The sequence below is a fragment of the Choloepus didactylus genome, chromosome 4 (genome assembly GCF_015220235.1).
Source record: "Choloepus didactylus isolate mChoDid1 chromosome 4, mChoDid1.pri, whole genome shotgun sequence".
Taxonomy (NCBI): Eukaryota; Metazoa; Chordata; class Mammalia; order Pilosa; family Megalonychidae; genus Choloepus; species Choloepus didactylus.
The window spans coordinates 155688734-155704451 of record NC_051310.1 but is presented as its reverse complement, the minus strand read 5'-3'; the positions used below and the strand labels follow the sequence as shown (position 1 = coordinate 155704451).

Here is a 15718-nt window from a genome sequence, read left to right as displayed (position 1 = left end):
CAAAGTGCAAAGAGGACTACTGGATTTTAATGGTACTGAATGAAAAGATCAATGGGTTCTTCCTCATAAAGTGCTATTTAGAAATCACCAGAATGGTTATTTTTTCACTGATGTATGTCAACACAGTACAAAATTTGTCAACAGAAATCCTTTTTATCTAGTGATTCTGAAGTGTCTGATATTGTAGGAAAACCTTGGCAGGTCTTTGTACCAGTTCCTGGGGAGGGAACCCCTGAATCTGTGGAATTTCCTGTGAAAATTTTTTTTTGCTCACAGTGAGCCCAGGATCATACCTGGTAGCTCAGACACTAATGAATGATAAGATGGAGCAGCCACACTAGCAGTCTTAGGGTGGGGGCTGTCCATTATAGAATGACTGAGCATGTGATTAGGGTACTGGGGCTTTGAGCCACCTCACATCAGCCCACATCAACCCCCTGCCTGACATCTGGTAGGTGAGGGGGCTGCAGGTGAAGTTCAACCACAAGGATGTAGATTCTGTCAATCATGTCTAGCAATGAGACCCCATGTAAATTTGGGACCCTGGAAGCCCCTGTGAACTTCCTTGCAGGAATGTAAATTACATCTCTGTGCCTGAAGGGTGGTACATACTGATTCCATGTGGAAGCTTCTGACAGGGAAACTTGCATTTGAGACCATCCTAGATCTCACCTTTTACTGTAATAAAGTGATAATTGTAAGTATAGGGCTTTCAGTGAGTGCCATGACCCATACTCTGGACACTCAACCCAAGAGGGTAGCAGGTACCCCTGAATTTATAGGCAGTTGGTGGGAAGTATAAGGGGGTGGGAGGTGGGGACCCTGGGTCCCTGAGTTTGTGACAGGTGTCTGAGTGAGGGTGATACTGTAGAAGAGGCCCTAAACCTGTGGGGTCTGGCCTAACTCTTGGTAATTAAGAGTCAGAATTGAATTGAATTGAGTTCCCATAATATTTGCAGTTGCTGGTTAAGTTTTTGGTATTCTTTGCAACTATTAAAGCTTGAAAAAGATTTGGTTAGATCTCAGAGAGTTTTATTAAATCAATTAATGAATGAATTAATGAATTGGGGAGATTCCAATTGCCACAAGGGAGAGAGGAATTCCACTGAACAAAGAGGGCAGAGAGTTCCTCTGGACAAAGGAGGACATTGGGAGGAAACCTTCATTGGTTAAAGCAGGGTTGCTTAGCAACCTTAGGAGGTTGGCTAGTGTAAGAACAGGGAGTTGCTATAGGATAGCTGATTGGCTGATTTAAGTTCTGTTTTTCTGGGCAGGCAGCCATTTAGAGGGAATAGAAACTTCTTAGAGTTCATTGATTATTTTGCTGATATGGAGTTAGTACAGGGGTCTCAGTTTGGGCCTATTAGATTTTATTTATCACAACTAAACAGGGTGGTTGAGAATACTGAGAATATAAACTCTGGTGTCAGCCTTCCTGAGTGGGAATCCTATCACAGACCCAACAATTTACTAATCATATGAATTCAGGCAAGTGATTTTTGCTTTACAATACTCAGTTTATTTGTGTGGAAAATGAGGAGAAAGAATCTATATACAGGATGTTGTCAGTACTCAGATAAGTGATACATGTAATAAACTAGAGTTGCCTAACACTCAATAACATTAAACGATTTTTATTATATTCATTGTAAGTGTCAGAGGTGAAAAGACTTGAATACAAATCTAACAATCTATGTGTGATCTTTTCTCTCTCAGTGAAAAGTTGAACCATCTACATCTGTTATAAATAAATTTTTCAAGCATTCAAAAACAAAGAGAATTTAACCTACAGATCCTTACTTTAGGAAATTGTATGGATAGTAAATCAGCAAGAGGAAAAGCATATCAAGGAGAAAGTGTGGGATATGCAAGGAAAAAATGTTATAGAATAACACATTAGGCATAGAAAAATTATATGGCTAGGTATATAAGAGTTCTAATCATAAGAACAGAAATGCACTTCTCTGAGCATATAGAATAAGATTCTTCCTGCAGTGCCCATGTGTGGGGACTTAAGCCAGCTCCCTCATCTACTAAACCCACCACATCCAGCAAAGAGAGATCCCAGGAGAACATCAGTCCTATTGAAGAGGCATAAAAGGAAGAACCCAGGAGAAGAGCAGCAAGTTAGCAATATTAACTTCTACAAAGACAAGACTTAAGACAAAAGGAAGAAAGCCACAGGAAATATTAATACTGAGACAGAAAAGTGACTGTGAAGGAAAGCAGAGCTGGCAGAGATGAAATACCAAAAATAAACTAAAAACTTACATGCAGAAAGGGATGGAACTAAAAATGAAGAAATTCCAGCCCCTGATATAGCAGGGAAAAAAGAAAGCATGTTCAAATAATTTTTTATCAGTGAGCCCTCTACCTCTGTTCTTTTACAGTTTTGAATATCTTATAAACTATTTATAAATGCACTTTTCTAGTTCCTCTAGAAATACACTTAAGAGAAGGCACAAAGTCCCCATCATCAAAATCATACCTAATCATTCTGTTTACCAGAAATTAGAGGAATATTGAATCAACAGAGACTTCAACTGTCTTGTTTATGAACTTCACCTTCTACTTACTCGGAGGATCCATTTTTATATATGAAACATATCACAAAAAGCAATTTGGTGTCATAACTATACATATAAAATATCCTAAATATTTTAGCAATCTACCTTTTATATCCTTGTGTTAGTGCATTTGTTAAAACTACTTCCTTGTCTTAGCCACAGGAGAATTCTGAGTGGGAGAATAATTATCCTAACAAATATGTTAATGTGTTAAAAAGATTGGAGATTTGTATTGAATGTGTTAGTATTTGATATTAAATAATAAATTAGTGAGATTTTTACCTAATAGTTTTTCACTATTTTAATCTCCTTTTATGACTCATTACTCCTAAATCTAAAGATTAAAATTCTCTGGATTAACTGGTTCATAAAGACTACAATTACATGAGTCATGGATATTCAGATTTGCAGCAATAATTATCTACAAATTGTTCATAGTTTCTGTATATCACTTACCAAATAAGAAGCAATATATCAGCGTTAGGGTGTACAATTTACATCAGTATTTTCTCAGTGCATAACATAGGATATCATATATGTGCTAGTTAAATTAAACTTTCACTCTAAAGAGGATAAATTGTTTAATTAGCAAAGCATACTCAAATGGTGGTCCATTATACTCAAATTATAAAAAAGGCCACAACACAGAGAAAACTAAAGGTGGGCTATTTATATCTTAATGCCTGAAGCTTTTCTAAACAGCATACTGAATCTGTTATTCAGTTTTTATTGGCAACATTAGTGGCATGCTAAATACATAATGAATGTTAGAAATGTGGGCAAAACGAAAATATTTAAAACAACTGTTTAGCTAAAATATGTTAGAGACAAATCCTGCTCTTGCAGGACTGACCAGGTTATAAAAATCTAGGGCAGCCTGAACTTTGTACCTTTAAGAAGGGCACCAAAGACTTCACCCTATGAGATACTGTATCCAGACAAAGATCCTGTGACCCCTAAAAGTCTAATGTGGGGGTTGCAGTTGAATGGATAAACAAATTGTGATGTATTCACACAATAAAATAATATACAGTAATAGAAAAGCAGGGAGAGAGACATCAAACATGCATACATTTCTATTTGTAATCTTATGTCCCTAATGGCTCATTTATTCCCCTTATTCCCTACAGCAGTTACTCAAACATATATGTGTATATATATATACATATATATGTATGTGTGTGTGTGTGTGTGTGTGTGTGTGTGTGTAGATATATATCCTATGACCTAAAAATTACTTTTGATCTCTCAGTTCACCCTTCAGCTAGGGTGCACCATTGGCCACAGTTACCTTATTCATTCTATAGTTTGAGGGTTCCTATATACCTTTCTTCTTATACACAGAGTATCAGCTAGTATTAACAGCTAGAATGCTCCATACCCACCCCCACTTCCTTCTTCAGAGAGTATTGGTTATCCTCTACCACATAAGGAAAATAAAATCTTCTTATACAGTTCTTTCCAAACTAGCCAGAAGTAAGTCATAAATTTATATTGGGGCCAGTGACCTCTCTGTTGCAATCTTATCAATGATCCTAGCAGAGTTTGCCATTACTAAACTTATTACATGATTAATTATGACAATGTTAGCATATAAGAATCAATTTCTAATATTCCACCAATGAAATCATACAAGAATAGATTAAAATCAATGACACTTTTAGCAGCTGCAAGAAACAAAAGGAATAATTTCCACAATTTTTAACCATACTTTCCAGGATTTAAGATATCAAAAAAATAGGAGGCTACTTTTAGAAATCAGAAAAAGTCTTTGGAGACTTTTTTTTTGGAATTAGAGAATTCTGAATCTTCATTCTCCTTCTGTACTATTCTTAAATACTTGCCAGCACTAACATGACCAGGACAGTTTTCTAAGCCCTTCTTCACATTTCTAATCATTCTATTACTGTTGACTAATATTTTGTCTACTTTCCTGCTAAATTGAGATATTTACAACTGAGACAAATATTCTGACACATTGTTGCCAGCACTGTGTGGGTTAGGAAAAATAAATTATGAGAAAACATATACAAATGACCAAGTAGAGAAGGAGGCAAACTTGCAAGGAAAGAGCCAGAGAAGCTCATCCTCTATTTTCTGTGTAATTTGAGAGATCAAGTTATGAATGTAAACCCTGCTTCTCCAAGGCCACATCATAGCTCACAACCAACTTGGAAAATAGCCAACATAAGGCAGGTCCTGGAGCAACTGATTGTTACATGCTAAGAACACCATTGCCTTCATCATTCTAGAATACTAACTGTGGTTGTTTGGGGGCTGTGTGTACCCCAGAAAGGATCATGTTCTTAACCCAATCCTGTGGGTATAGACCTATTATGGGTGGGACCTTTTGATTAGGTTATTTTAACTGAGATGTGACCAACCTCATTCAAGGTGAGTCTTAATCCTCCTACTGTAGTCCTGAATAAGATACATACAAAGGTAAGAGATGAAATTAAGATGTATAAAATACATACAAAGGTAAGAGATGAAATTAAGAGAAGCTCACTGAGAAACACCCAGAGAAGTTTAGAGAAAAAGCCACGGACAGAGAAACCAGAAGCTGAAGCAATGAAACCCAGGGGAGAAGAACCAGCAGACATTGCCAAATACTGGTGTTCAGAGATGGTTTCATGCTGTTGATGCCTTAATTGGGACATTTTTACAGCCTTGCAACTGTAAATTTATAAGCTAACAACTGCCACTATTAAAGTCAGTCCATTTCTAGACTGCATTTCATCAGGTTTAGCAAACCAAAGCACTAACTTTAGTATTCTGTAATATCTGTAAAGAGCAAAATCTTCTGAAACAAACTTATCAGACATGGGGCACACAAGAATTACAGAATTGTGTAGAAGTGCCTGGGTCTCCTCAGTCCTCTTTGCCGTATTTACCATCATAAAAGAAGATCTTTAAAAATACCATGTAATGGTACTGTGAACAATCGAATGTACGATTTGTTTTGTATGACTGCGTGGTATGTGAATATATCTCAATAAAATGAAGATTTAAAAAAAAAACATGAGATAGCACCTCGCACCTACTAAAAAGGCTGCTATTAAACAGGAAAATGCAAATGTTGGAGAGGACATGGAGAAATTGGAGCACTCATTCACTGCTGGTGGGAATGTAAAATGGTACAGCCGCTGTGGAGGATGGTTTAGAGGTTCCTCAGGAAGCTCAGTATAGAGTTGCCTTACAACCCGGCAATCCCACCATTTGGGATATACCCAGAAGAACTGAAAGCAGGTACACAAACAGACATTTGCACGCCGATGTTCATAGTAGCATTATTCACAATTGCCAAAAGATGGAATCAGCCCAAGTGTCCTTCAACAGAAGAATGGATAAACAAAATGTGGTATATACATATGATGGAATATTATTCAGCAGTAAGAAAGAATGAAGTTCTGAAGCATGTGACAACATGGATGAACCTTGAGGACATTAAGTGCAATAAGTCATACACAACTGGACAAATATTTTATGATCTCACTGATAGGAAGTAATTGTAATATGTGAACCCAGAGACATAAAATATAGAATATAGGTTACCAGGTTATAGAATGAAGCTAAAGAATGGGGAGTGGTTGCTTAATATGTGAAGAATGTTTAACTGGGTTGAACTTAAACATTTGGAAATGGATAGGGGTGACAGTAGCATGTTATTGTGACAGTAATTAATAGTGCTGAATGGTGGGTGAATGTGGTGGAAAGGGGAAGTCTTGTATGTCACCAGAAGGAAAGATGGAGGTTAAAACAGGGGAATGTATAGCACAGTGAACCTTGTGGTGAACAATGTCTGTGATTAACTGTACAAATATAAAAAAGTTCTTTCATGAACTAGAACAAATGTACAACACCATTACAAGGAGTTAATCATAGAGGGGTGTATGGGGGAAAATGTATCCATTGCAAACAATGGACTACAGTTAACAGGAATATTTTAATATTCTTTCATCAACAGTAACAAATGTACTACCCAAATATTATGGGGTGAACCTGGGGGGGATAAGTGGTATGAAGGATTTGGCTTTTCTTTTCTCTTTTTCTTTTATGGAGTAATGAAAATGTTCTAAAATTGATCATGATAATGTATGCCCAACTGTGTGTTGATACTGTGAGCCAATGATTGTATACTTCCAATGGTTTGCATGATGTGTGAATATATCTCAATAAAATTGCATAAAAAGTAAAAAAAAAATTCATATAATATAAAATTAACCATTTAAAAAGTATTCAGTCCATTGATTTGTGTTGTAGTCCATCATCACTATCTAATTCCAGAATATTTTCATCACTCCAAAAAGGAACTTCGTGACCATTGAGCAGTTGTTCCTCATTCTCTCCTCCCCCAGTTCATGGCAGTCACTGATCTACTTTCTGCCATCTGTGGATTTGCCTGTTCTAGACATTTCATATAAATGTAATCATAAAATATGTGGCCTTTTTAATCTGGCTTCTTTTAGTGTAATGTTTTCAAGTTTCATCCATATTGTAGCATGTATCAGAACTTCATTCCTTTTTATGGTGAATAATATTTCATTCTGTGTATGCATCACATTTTGTTTATCCATTCATCTATTGGTGGACATTTGAGTTGTTTCTGCTTTTTGACTTATGATTAATGCTGTGAGCATTTGTGTAAAAGATTTTGTGTGGACATATGTTTTCACTTCTCTTGGGTTTATACCTACAAATGGACTTGTGGATGGGAACACAAACTTAGATTTTATAATAAAATAATTTGGTAGGATTTTTGTCTGGTGATTCATACAGCAGATTTATGATTGGCCTAGGTGACTTTTAAATGTCTGATCAAATTTGAGATTCTGTTATTTCCAGTTAAATTCAGCAGGAATGTTGCATCATTTAATTGTGTATAACATGTAAGGAGAAAAATTGTCTTCATCTTCCCAGAGCTTAGAATTTCACTGGTCAGATAATATTTACGCACATAGTGGGTAACAGTTAGAAATTGTGTATGATTATTTGCAGAATGAGTAGCACAAACCATAAACACCTGAGATGTCAGGTTGGAAAAAGGAGACCCCATTGCAGGAGTGGAATGGGGTCTGAGCTTAGACAGGTGGAGGAGGAGGAAGAAAGCATCTTTTCATGTTGTTTGTAGGAATATCAGTTAACCAGAGCAGCCAAGCAGGACAAAGGAGTATGCTTTTACAGCAGTATCAGTAAAGAACAGGCCCGACAGAAGTAGAAAGCTGTTTTGTCTTGTTTTAAAAATGTGTAGCTGAGACACAAAAGAACAAATATTGTATAATTCCACTTATGTGGAATGTCCACAGAGTAGGCAAATTCATAGAGACAGAAGGTAGATCTGAGATTACTGGGGGCCCAGCAGGAGAGGGAGGCAGGGAATGGGGAGCTATTGCTTGATGGTACAGAGTTTCGAGTTGGGGTGATGAAAAAGTTTTGGCAATGGAAGGTGGTGATGGCAGCATAACATTGTAAATGTAACTAATGCCACCAAATTGTACATTTAAAAATGGTTAAAATGGCAAATTTTATGGTGTGTGTGTGTGTGTGTGTGTGTGTGTGTGTGTGTGCATACATATGTTACCATGATGAAATATATATATATATATATATATATATATATATGTTACCACAATAAAAATAATTTTAAAAGTGTGTGACTAAGTTATGAACTATTTTAACTTTCTCAACAAAGGCATTTTTGGCAGTCACGCAGTATGGTACCTTGACAGTCTAGATTTGGAAGTCTTAGGTTTGCATAACTAAGGAAACGCCAACAGTAATTATGTTTTAATGTTATAGTAGAGTAAAAATTTTTCATGGAAAAAGTCCTCATTTGTATCATGAGATACTGTTTGAGAAACAGTTTGAACAGAATAGCCATCTAAGTGAGAGTTGCCTTACTGAAGCTGCTAGGTGTTAGGAGAAATTCTTTTGAGTTCTGTAGCTCTTCTCAATCTGTTTGAGTCTAGTCTAGTTTTTTCTTTGTATTTAGCTTATAAGGATTAAGGTCACATTAAGGTTAAACCTGTCTTGCTGTGATGCTATTCAAATCTGGGCATAATATTCCATTTTAGCTTTTAAATTTTTATTCTGGTGTCAGAACAGTACTTCAAAAGATGTTTATTAGTTCTTGTTTAATATTGCCTACATAAAATTGGATGAAACATGAACATACCAGAATAAAAACAGTTTAAATAAAAAAAAATAAACAAAAAAAACCACAGGCAGAGAGCTTGAGTCTCTGACAACCCCACTGTGATGTTGGTTTGTGTTCAGCTCCCCCTGGAGTCCCAAACACTGTCACTCAGAGCACAGAAGTACACAGCCAAGCTGCTCCAATGGACCAAGTATTTCCTCAGGTTGAAGGAAGATTTATTCTTCTGAAATTCAGCCTCAAAACCTTTGATTCCTTTAACTTGGTTGTCCCCTGATACATACTTCAGGAGAAGCTGGAGGCCTTGGCTGGGGTATTGGATGTACCAGAAAAGATAAGCACTTGCACCATAGGAGTAGTTGCATCTCAGCTCCAGGGAGGCTCCTTCAGAGATGGAGATATGGACCTGGGGCTGGCTCAATGACTGGGCTCTGGCTTCTCCTGTAAAATCAATGTCATATCAGGGAAAGCAATGCAGACTTCACTAGGAAAAGTAGGTGCTCATCAGTGTCTGTGGACCAGGGACCATAATGAAACTCTACTCACTCAAGGCAAAAAGTATTTGAAGGACTGGGGTGAGCAGCAGGAACATGGCTGAATAATGGGAAGAATAGGTTCCTTTCTGGAAGATCTTCCCTGAGAGGCAGAAAAGCACTGAGACGAGCCCAGATGCTTTCTGATCTCTCAATCCTGTCACTTGTCCCCATCTGCAAGGAACTGGGTGAGGTTTCTTCTGCCATCTGTAAGGAGGAAGGGCTGAGGGGACCTTGGGCATCTTCAACAGAAACAAGATCTCTACTTTGTGCAGCAGCGCCCTCTGGAGGCAGGGGGAAGGACAAAGGATCCAGAATCCACACAGAGAGCTAGTTTGTGTGTTCCTTCTATTTTCTAAGATAGTGTATAAAAACTTCCACACAACATGCTTCTGCCTTCCCAAAACTGTAATGGTGTATAATCAACTTAGATTCCATATGTAATAGAATGTTAGGTAAAAATAGGGACTGAAATTCATTTACCAGCCAAACATATATCAGACTAGTTATTCTAGTCCATGGGAGGCTTTGGGCATCAGACAATTGCTTCAGAGTAAACTTTGGATGGCCCAGTGTTGCTTGATGGTGATGGGGAATGTTAGAGATATTTCCCTTGGCTGGTGCCTTGGCATTCTCATAGGAAAAGACAGTAAATAATTACAGTGGTGCTATTTTCCCCCACAATAAGATATAAATCTGGATGGGAAACTTTTGCCCCTATCTTCCAAAATTCAGTGTAACTGTAGGAATAGAAGTATAAAACAGAATAAATGAAAATCCATAAAAGTGAAAAGAATAAGGATCATCCAGAGATGGGAGATTTACAAATATTTCCAGAAGACAGAAAGTAAATGGGCTAATACTGAAAGTTAAAATTAACAGATGAAAAACATCTTTAAAAATAAGCTACAAAGAGCAATTACTGCTGGTTTTCAGGCTGGTAGTCATTTTAACTCCTCTAAGTTGCTGGGCATTGGCAAAGTCCATGGAACGAAATGTCAAAGGGCACAGGACTGCTAATTGCCTTGAAATAGTGCTGTTCCCTCTGCACAGGAGGAGTGTAAAGCAATTCTCCAATCCCCTGTGGTGGAAATAGGATTCTCTATCTTTAGTATGTTCACAGGATTCTAAGAAAAATATTTATTGTGAGGAAAGTTACAGTTTTTACAGGCATCCTAGAATGCCACAATGCATGGCCCACTGAAAAAAAAAAAAGCCAAGATTTAGAAATTCTTAAAATGGATAATTTATGAACAATACTGCTCAGTTGTAGGTTCCGCAAAGACATAGTTTTTGAACATTTGCCGAATGCCTTAGCTATAGATATGCTGCAGAAATCAGAGATTTGTGGATTTTAGAAAGTTTTCCAAAATTTAAGGTGCAATGATCATTTCAGCCACATTCTCTGGTGGGAGAGGAAATCTTGAATCTTCAGAATGGAAGAGGAGCTCCAGAAATGGCAAATAGCTGGTGAATATACAAGACTTATCTTCTTCCTCTTAAATTTTATAAAATACAGGCAGCTGTTTAAAACAAAAAATAATAATGCTATCTGATAGGGTTTTCAATGTTTGAAGATGTAATAATATACATGAAATATAACATACATAAAGTTCAGTGTTGGTGAGTAAAGAGACATTTTGTGCATGACTTCTACATTTTCATGAATGGTACAATATTAACTCAGTAGACTATTACTACATAGCCATGAAAATGGTAATACCTAGAACAATCACTAACAAAAGGACAAATGCTGCCAAAAGTCAAATAGATAAATTAAAAGAGAATATAAAAATTTTCAAGTAGTCCAAAACAAGTCAGGATAAAGGACAGAGATAACAAAAAATATATTGGTCAAAAAATAATAGTGAAATAGTATAATGAAATCCAACTATATAAATATTTATATTAAGTGCAAATTGTCTAAAATTGGCCAGGAACACATGGCAAAGTGGATAAAAAGGCAAGACTCACCTATATGCTGCCCACAAGAAATACACTTTCAAAATAAAGACACTGGTAGTTTAAAAATAAATAGAGATATGCCATACATCAGAAAGCAGAAGAAAGTTGGAATGCCTACTTAATATCAGATGAAACGGAATTCAAGACAAAGAAAATTAGGAGAGATAAAGCAGGCACTGCATAATGAAAAATGGGACAATTCATCAGGAAGGCATAACAATTATTAATGTATATATATCTAATAATAAAGCCAGAAAATACACGAAACAAAAATTGACATATTTGAAAAAAATAGAAAATTCCACAATCAACAAATGACAGAACAAAGAGAAAAGAACTAAGTAAAACTCAGAATATCTGAAGAACAGTATCAACTACCTTGATCATACTGACAATTATAGAACACTGCCTCCAACACCTACAAAATAAACATCATTTTCTAGTGCACTTGGTACATTCACCAAAATAGACCATGTGGTGAGCAATAAAGTCAGTCTAAATAGTGTATTCTCTGATCACAATGGAATTAAATTAGGAAACAATAAGAGGAAAAATTCTACAAAAGTACCAAGATCAGGAAATTAAACACATTTAAAAATAATCCATAATAAGAGATAAAGTCATATGGAAAATAAGAAAATATTTTGAAATGATTGACTATGAAGGCACAAGATCAAAATTTGTGGGAAGCAATTAAAGCAGTATGGTTATGAAAATGTATAGTTTTAAAAGTTTATATTAGAAAAAAAAGAAAGAATAACTAACAGTGTCTTACAATTTTATTTTAAGAAGCCACAGAAAGAAAATAAAATTAAATCCCAAGATAAAAGGAGATAGTCTATTTAACAGGAAAAAAAAAGAAGTGCAGACCCCTGCAAAATAGAAGACAGAAAATAGTGGAAACTAGCAAAGCACAAAGCAAGTTCCTGAGAAAGAGCAACAAACTGATCATCCTTCTCTATAGGCTGATCAAGGGAAAAAAAAGAGGACATGAATCACCAATATCAGGAAAAAGAGGAGACATTACAACCAATCTTACAGAAATGAAAAGGATAAGAGAATGCTGTCAACAACTCTTCAGTGAATTCAACAGTTTACGTGAAATGGAAAAGTTATTTGGAAAAATTCAATTTACAAAAAGGATAAAAGAAGAAACAGAAAATCTAAGTAGTCCATTGTCTTCTAAAGAAATTGAAATTGTTATTTAAAGTCATTCTAGCAAGGAAACTTTAACCAAAATGGTTATGAATTCTATCAAACATTCAAAGAAGAAATAATGCCAATGCCAATCTTTCAAAAAATAGAAGCAGAGGGATTGCTGCTCAACTTGTTTAATGAAATTGACGTAACCATAATATCAAAACTTGGCAAAGATATTACAGAAAATCACAGACTGATATCCCTCATTGAAATGGACCAAAAAATCCTTTCAAAATTTTAGCAAGTTGAAGCTGAGAATATATTTAAAGGTAAAACAGGGTAATATAGGTCAAGTAGGGTTTGTCTCAAAACATAAAGTTACTTTAATATAAAATTGTAGAACATGGTTTTTCAACCTCAGAACTACTGTTTCTGGGTTGGATAATTCCTTGTTTGGGGGCTTGCCTGTGCATTTACTAGCATTCCTAGCCACTTCTCAGTAGGTGTCAGTAGCACCTAGTTCCCAAAATATAGCAATCAAACATATCTCCAGACATTGTGAAAGGTCTCCTGGAGGGCAAACTGGCCTCGGATTGAGAAGCACTGTTGTAGAACATGTAAACTAATCTATACTGACCGAGAGCAGAGCAGTGGTTTCCTGGAATCTAGAGTAGAGAGAGGCTTGGACTGTAAAGGGCAAAATGACTTTTCTGGGTGATGGAAGTGTTCATTACATTGTAGCGATGGTTTCAGGTATACATATATGTTAAAACTGATCAAATTGTAAATTTTAAATATGTGCAGTTTATTTTATTCTAATGATAAATTAATGAAAGTGTACAGAAAGGCAATGAAATTAAATTTTTACATTCCTCAAAGGTGAATGGGAACATTGCTTAATATTAACAAGAAGAGGAAAGATAGAAAGTGGTTTTGTTCACATTTGGTATCCCAAGCCTGAGGGATTACTCAGTAGCTCTTTGAGGAAAGGCTGACATATGCACTTTCATTCCAATATTGAAGCCCAAGAAACTCCAGCTTGTGCAAAAGGCAAAAAACAGTAAGAGGTCTCACAAGATAGAGAAGCAGAAAGTGACACCAGTTATAAAGGCAGAAATAAAAAGTAACAATAAAATTTTAAAGACACTAAATGAAGCTACATCATGAAGGATCACATTAGAGAATAAATTGACATATTAAAATAGTGATTGAAGAGATATTTTGCATGCCTTTAGAGGAGAAAGCTCAGATGAAACAATGCCCTCAAAAGGCAGCAACAAGAAATACAAGGGAGCCCATCTGCAGTGGCTCTGTGACTCCTCCCTTCTGACCTCCTGCCTCTGTTGGTCCCATCCAAGCATTTGGAGCTTTAGGAATGTGGTGTCCTAGTGGTTTCCTTCCTGGAAGACACTTTCTAAAAGTTTGTAATAACTCCCTCTCTTTTAAATGCTTATCCATTGTATAGATAATGGTAATAACTCTAATCTATTTGCTCTGTGGGTTCTTTTATATTTATAATGCTATTTGTGTTATAAGTAAAAATGTTAGACATTATGAAAAGTGAAAATTGTCTAGGAGAAGACTATGGTGAAAATGTTAGTAAGATCATCTATTCATTGGAATCCTAGGGAAGTTCTGGGCTGAGTGAGCATAGATAAGATGGTGGATGAGAATGATATGAGGGACAGAATATGGTGAGTAATTGAAGGTCCATGTGCTGAATAACTACACCAGCCCCACACCCACAGAGCAGAAAACAGTTGACCCATCACTTCACACAGGACAAAAATTAACTCAAATATCTGTGGAGTGCAACAATGTTTAGTGTGTTTGGCACTTGAGAGATAAACACTCTCTAATCTGGCATTTGGACAGGGCTGGGGTCTCCAAGCATCCCCAGAATTCTACCCATTCACCCTAATGAGAACCCTGTCAGCTGAAACGACTTGCCCATAAATATGGACTCCAGGCAAACTTACCAGGGTGTAAGTTTAATCAAATGATTTTCATTGAGTGTCAAAACAATTCAATGGGAAAGGGAAAATATCTTCAACAAATGGCAGTAAATAACTGAATATCCATGTGGAAATAAAAAAAGAACATCTGTTCTTACCTCATGCCACCCACACAACACACATACACACACACAAATTGAACTGAGATGGAGCAAAGACTTAAGTGCAAAGGCTGTGAGAGATTTTAGAGTGATAATCATGAGAAGCAGATACATGGTGATTTTAACCAAACTTCTAGCTATCCTAATAATCTTTAATCAGCCATTCTTTTTTTTTATCTTTTGTTTGTTTTTTAATCTGGTTTTCTTTAAAATGTCTCTACCAATGGAAAATCTGTAAATTAGTGTCCTTAGGAGGTTTTTCCATTTCAGCAAGCTTGAAATAAAACTTTGACAAATATTCATAACGACTTGGTCTGAAAATTTGCTTTAATGCTTTCCAAGATCTTTTTTATTTTTTAATTTTGGAACATTTCATGAATTTGGGTGTCATCCTTGCACGGGGGCCATGCTAATCTTCTCTGCATCATTCCAATTTTATTATATGTGCTGCCAAAGCAAGCACTCCAAGATCTTTTGAAGGTGTCTTCAATTTTTCTTTTTGACACATTCCCAAGGAGTTTGGGGCTTATTGAAACACAGAGAGAAGTCAAGAAATGATGCCTCATTTTACCTAAACTGATTTACAGATTCAATGCAATACCAATTCAAATCCCAACAACTTACTTTACAGAAATAGAAAAACCAATAACCAAATTTATTTGGAAGGGTAAGGTGCCCCGAATAGCCAAAAATGTCTTGAGAAAGAGGAGTGAAGTGGGAGGTCTCACACTACCTGACTTTGAAGCATATTACAAAGCTACAGTGCTCAAAACAGCATGGTACTGGCATAAGGACAGATATACTGATCAATGGAATCGAACTGAGTGTTCAGAAGTAGACCCTCACATCTATGGACAACTGATCTTTGATAAGGCAGTGAAGCTGAAGCAACTGGGAAAGAGCAGCCTGTTCAATAAATGGTGTTTGGAGAACTGGATATCCATTTCCAAAAGAATGAAAGAGGATGTCCATCTCATACCTTATGCCAAAATTAATTCAAAGTGGATCAAAGACCTAAACATTAGCACCAAGACCATAAAACTCTTAGAAGAAAATGTAGGGCAATATCTTAAAGATCTTGTGAAAGGAGGTGGTTTCTTAGACCTCACACCCAAGGCACAAGCAACCAAAGAACAAATAGACAAATGGGATCTCCTCAAAATTAAACACTTTTGTACATCAAAGGACTTTGTCAGAAAAGTCAAAAGGCAACCTACACAATGGGAGATGATATTTGGAAACC

The 15718-nt window shown here is 36.3% G+C and overlaps 1 non-coding gene and 1 gene segment (V, D, J or C); both read right to left on the bottom strand.

Moving 5' to 3' along the window:
- Positions 1–8839: 8839 nt before the first annotated feature.
- On the bottom strand, positions 8840–9313 carry LOC119532281. The segment is given in 2 exon segments: positions 8840–9162; positions 9268–9313. Coding segments are annotated over 2 exon segments (369 nt in total).
- Positions 9314–14831: 5518 nt separating this feature from the next.
- On the bottom strand, positions 14832–14938 carry LOC119533528. Its single transcript, XR_005216657.1, has one exon. It is a non-coding gene; the product is annotated as a U6 spliceosomal RNA (small nuclear RNA).
- Positions 14939–15718: the final 780 nt, after the last annotated feature.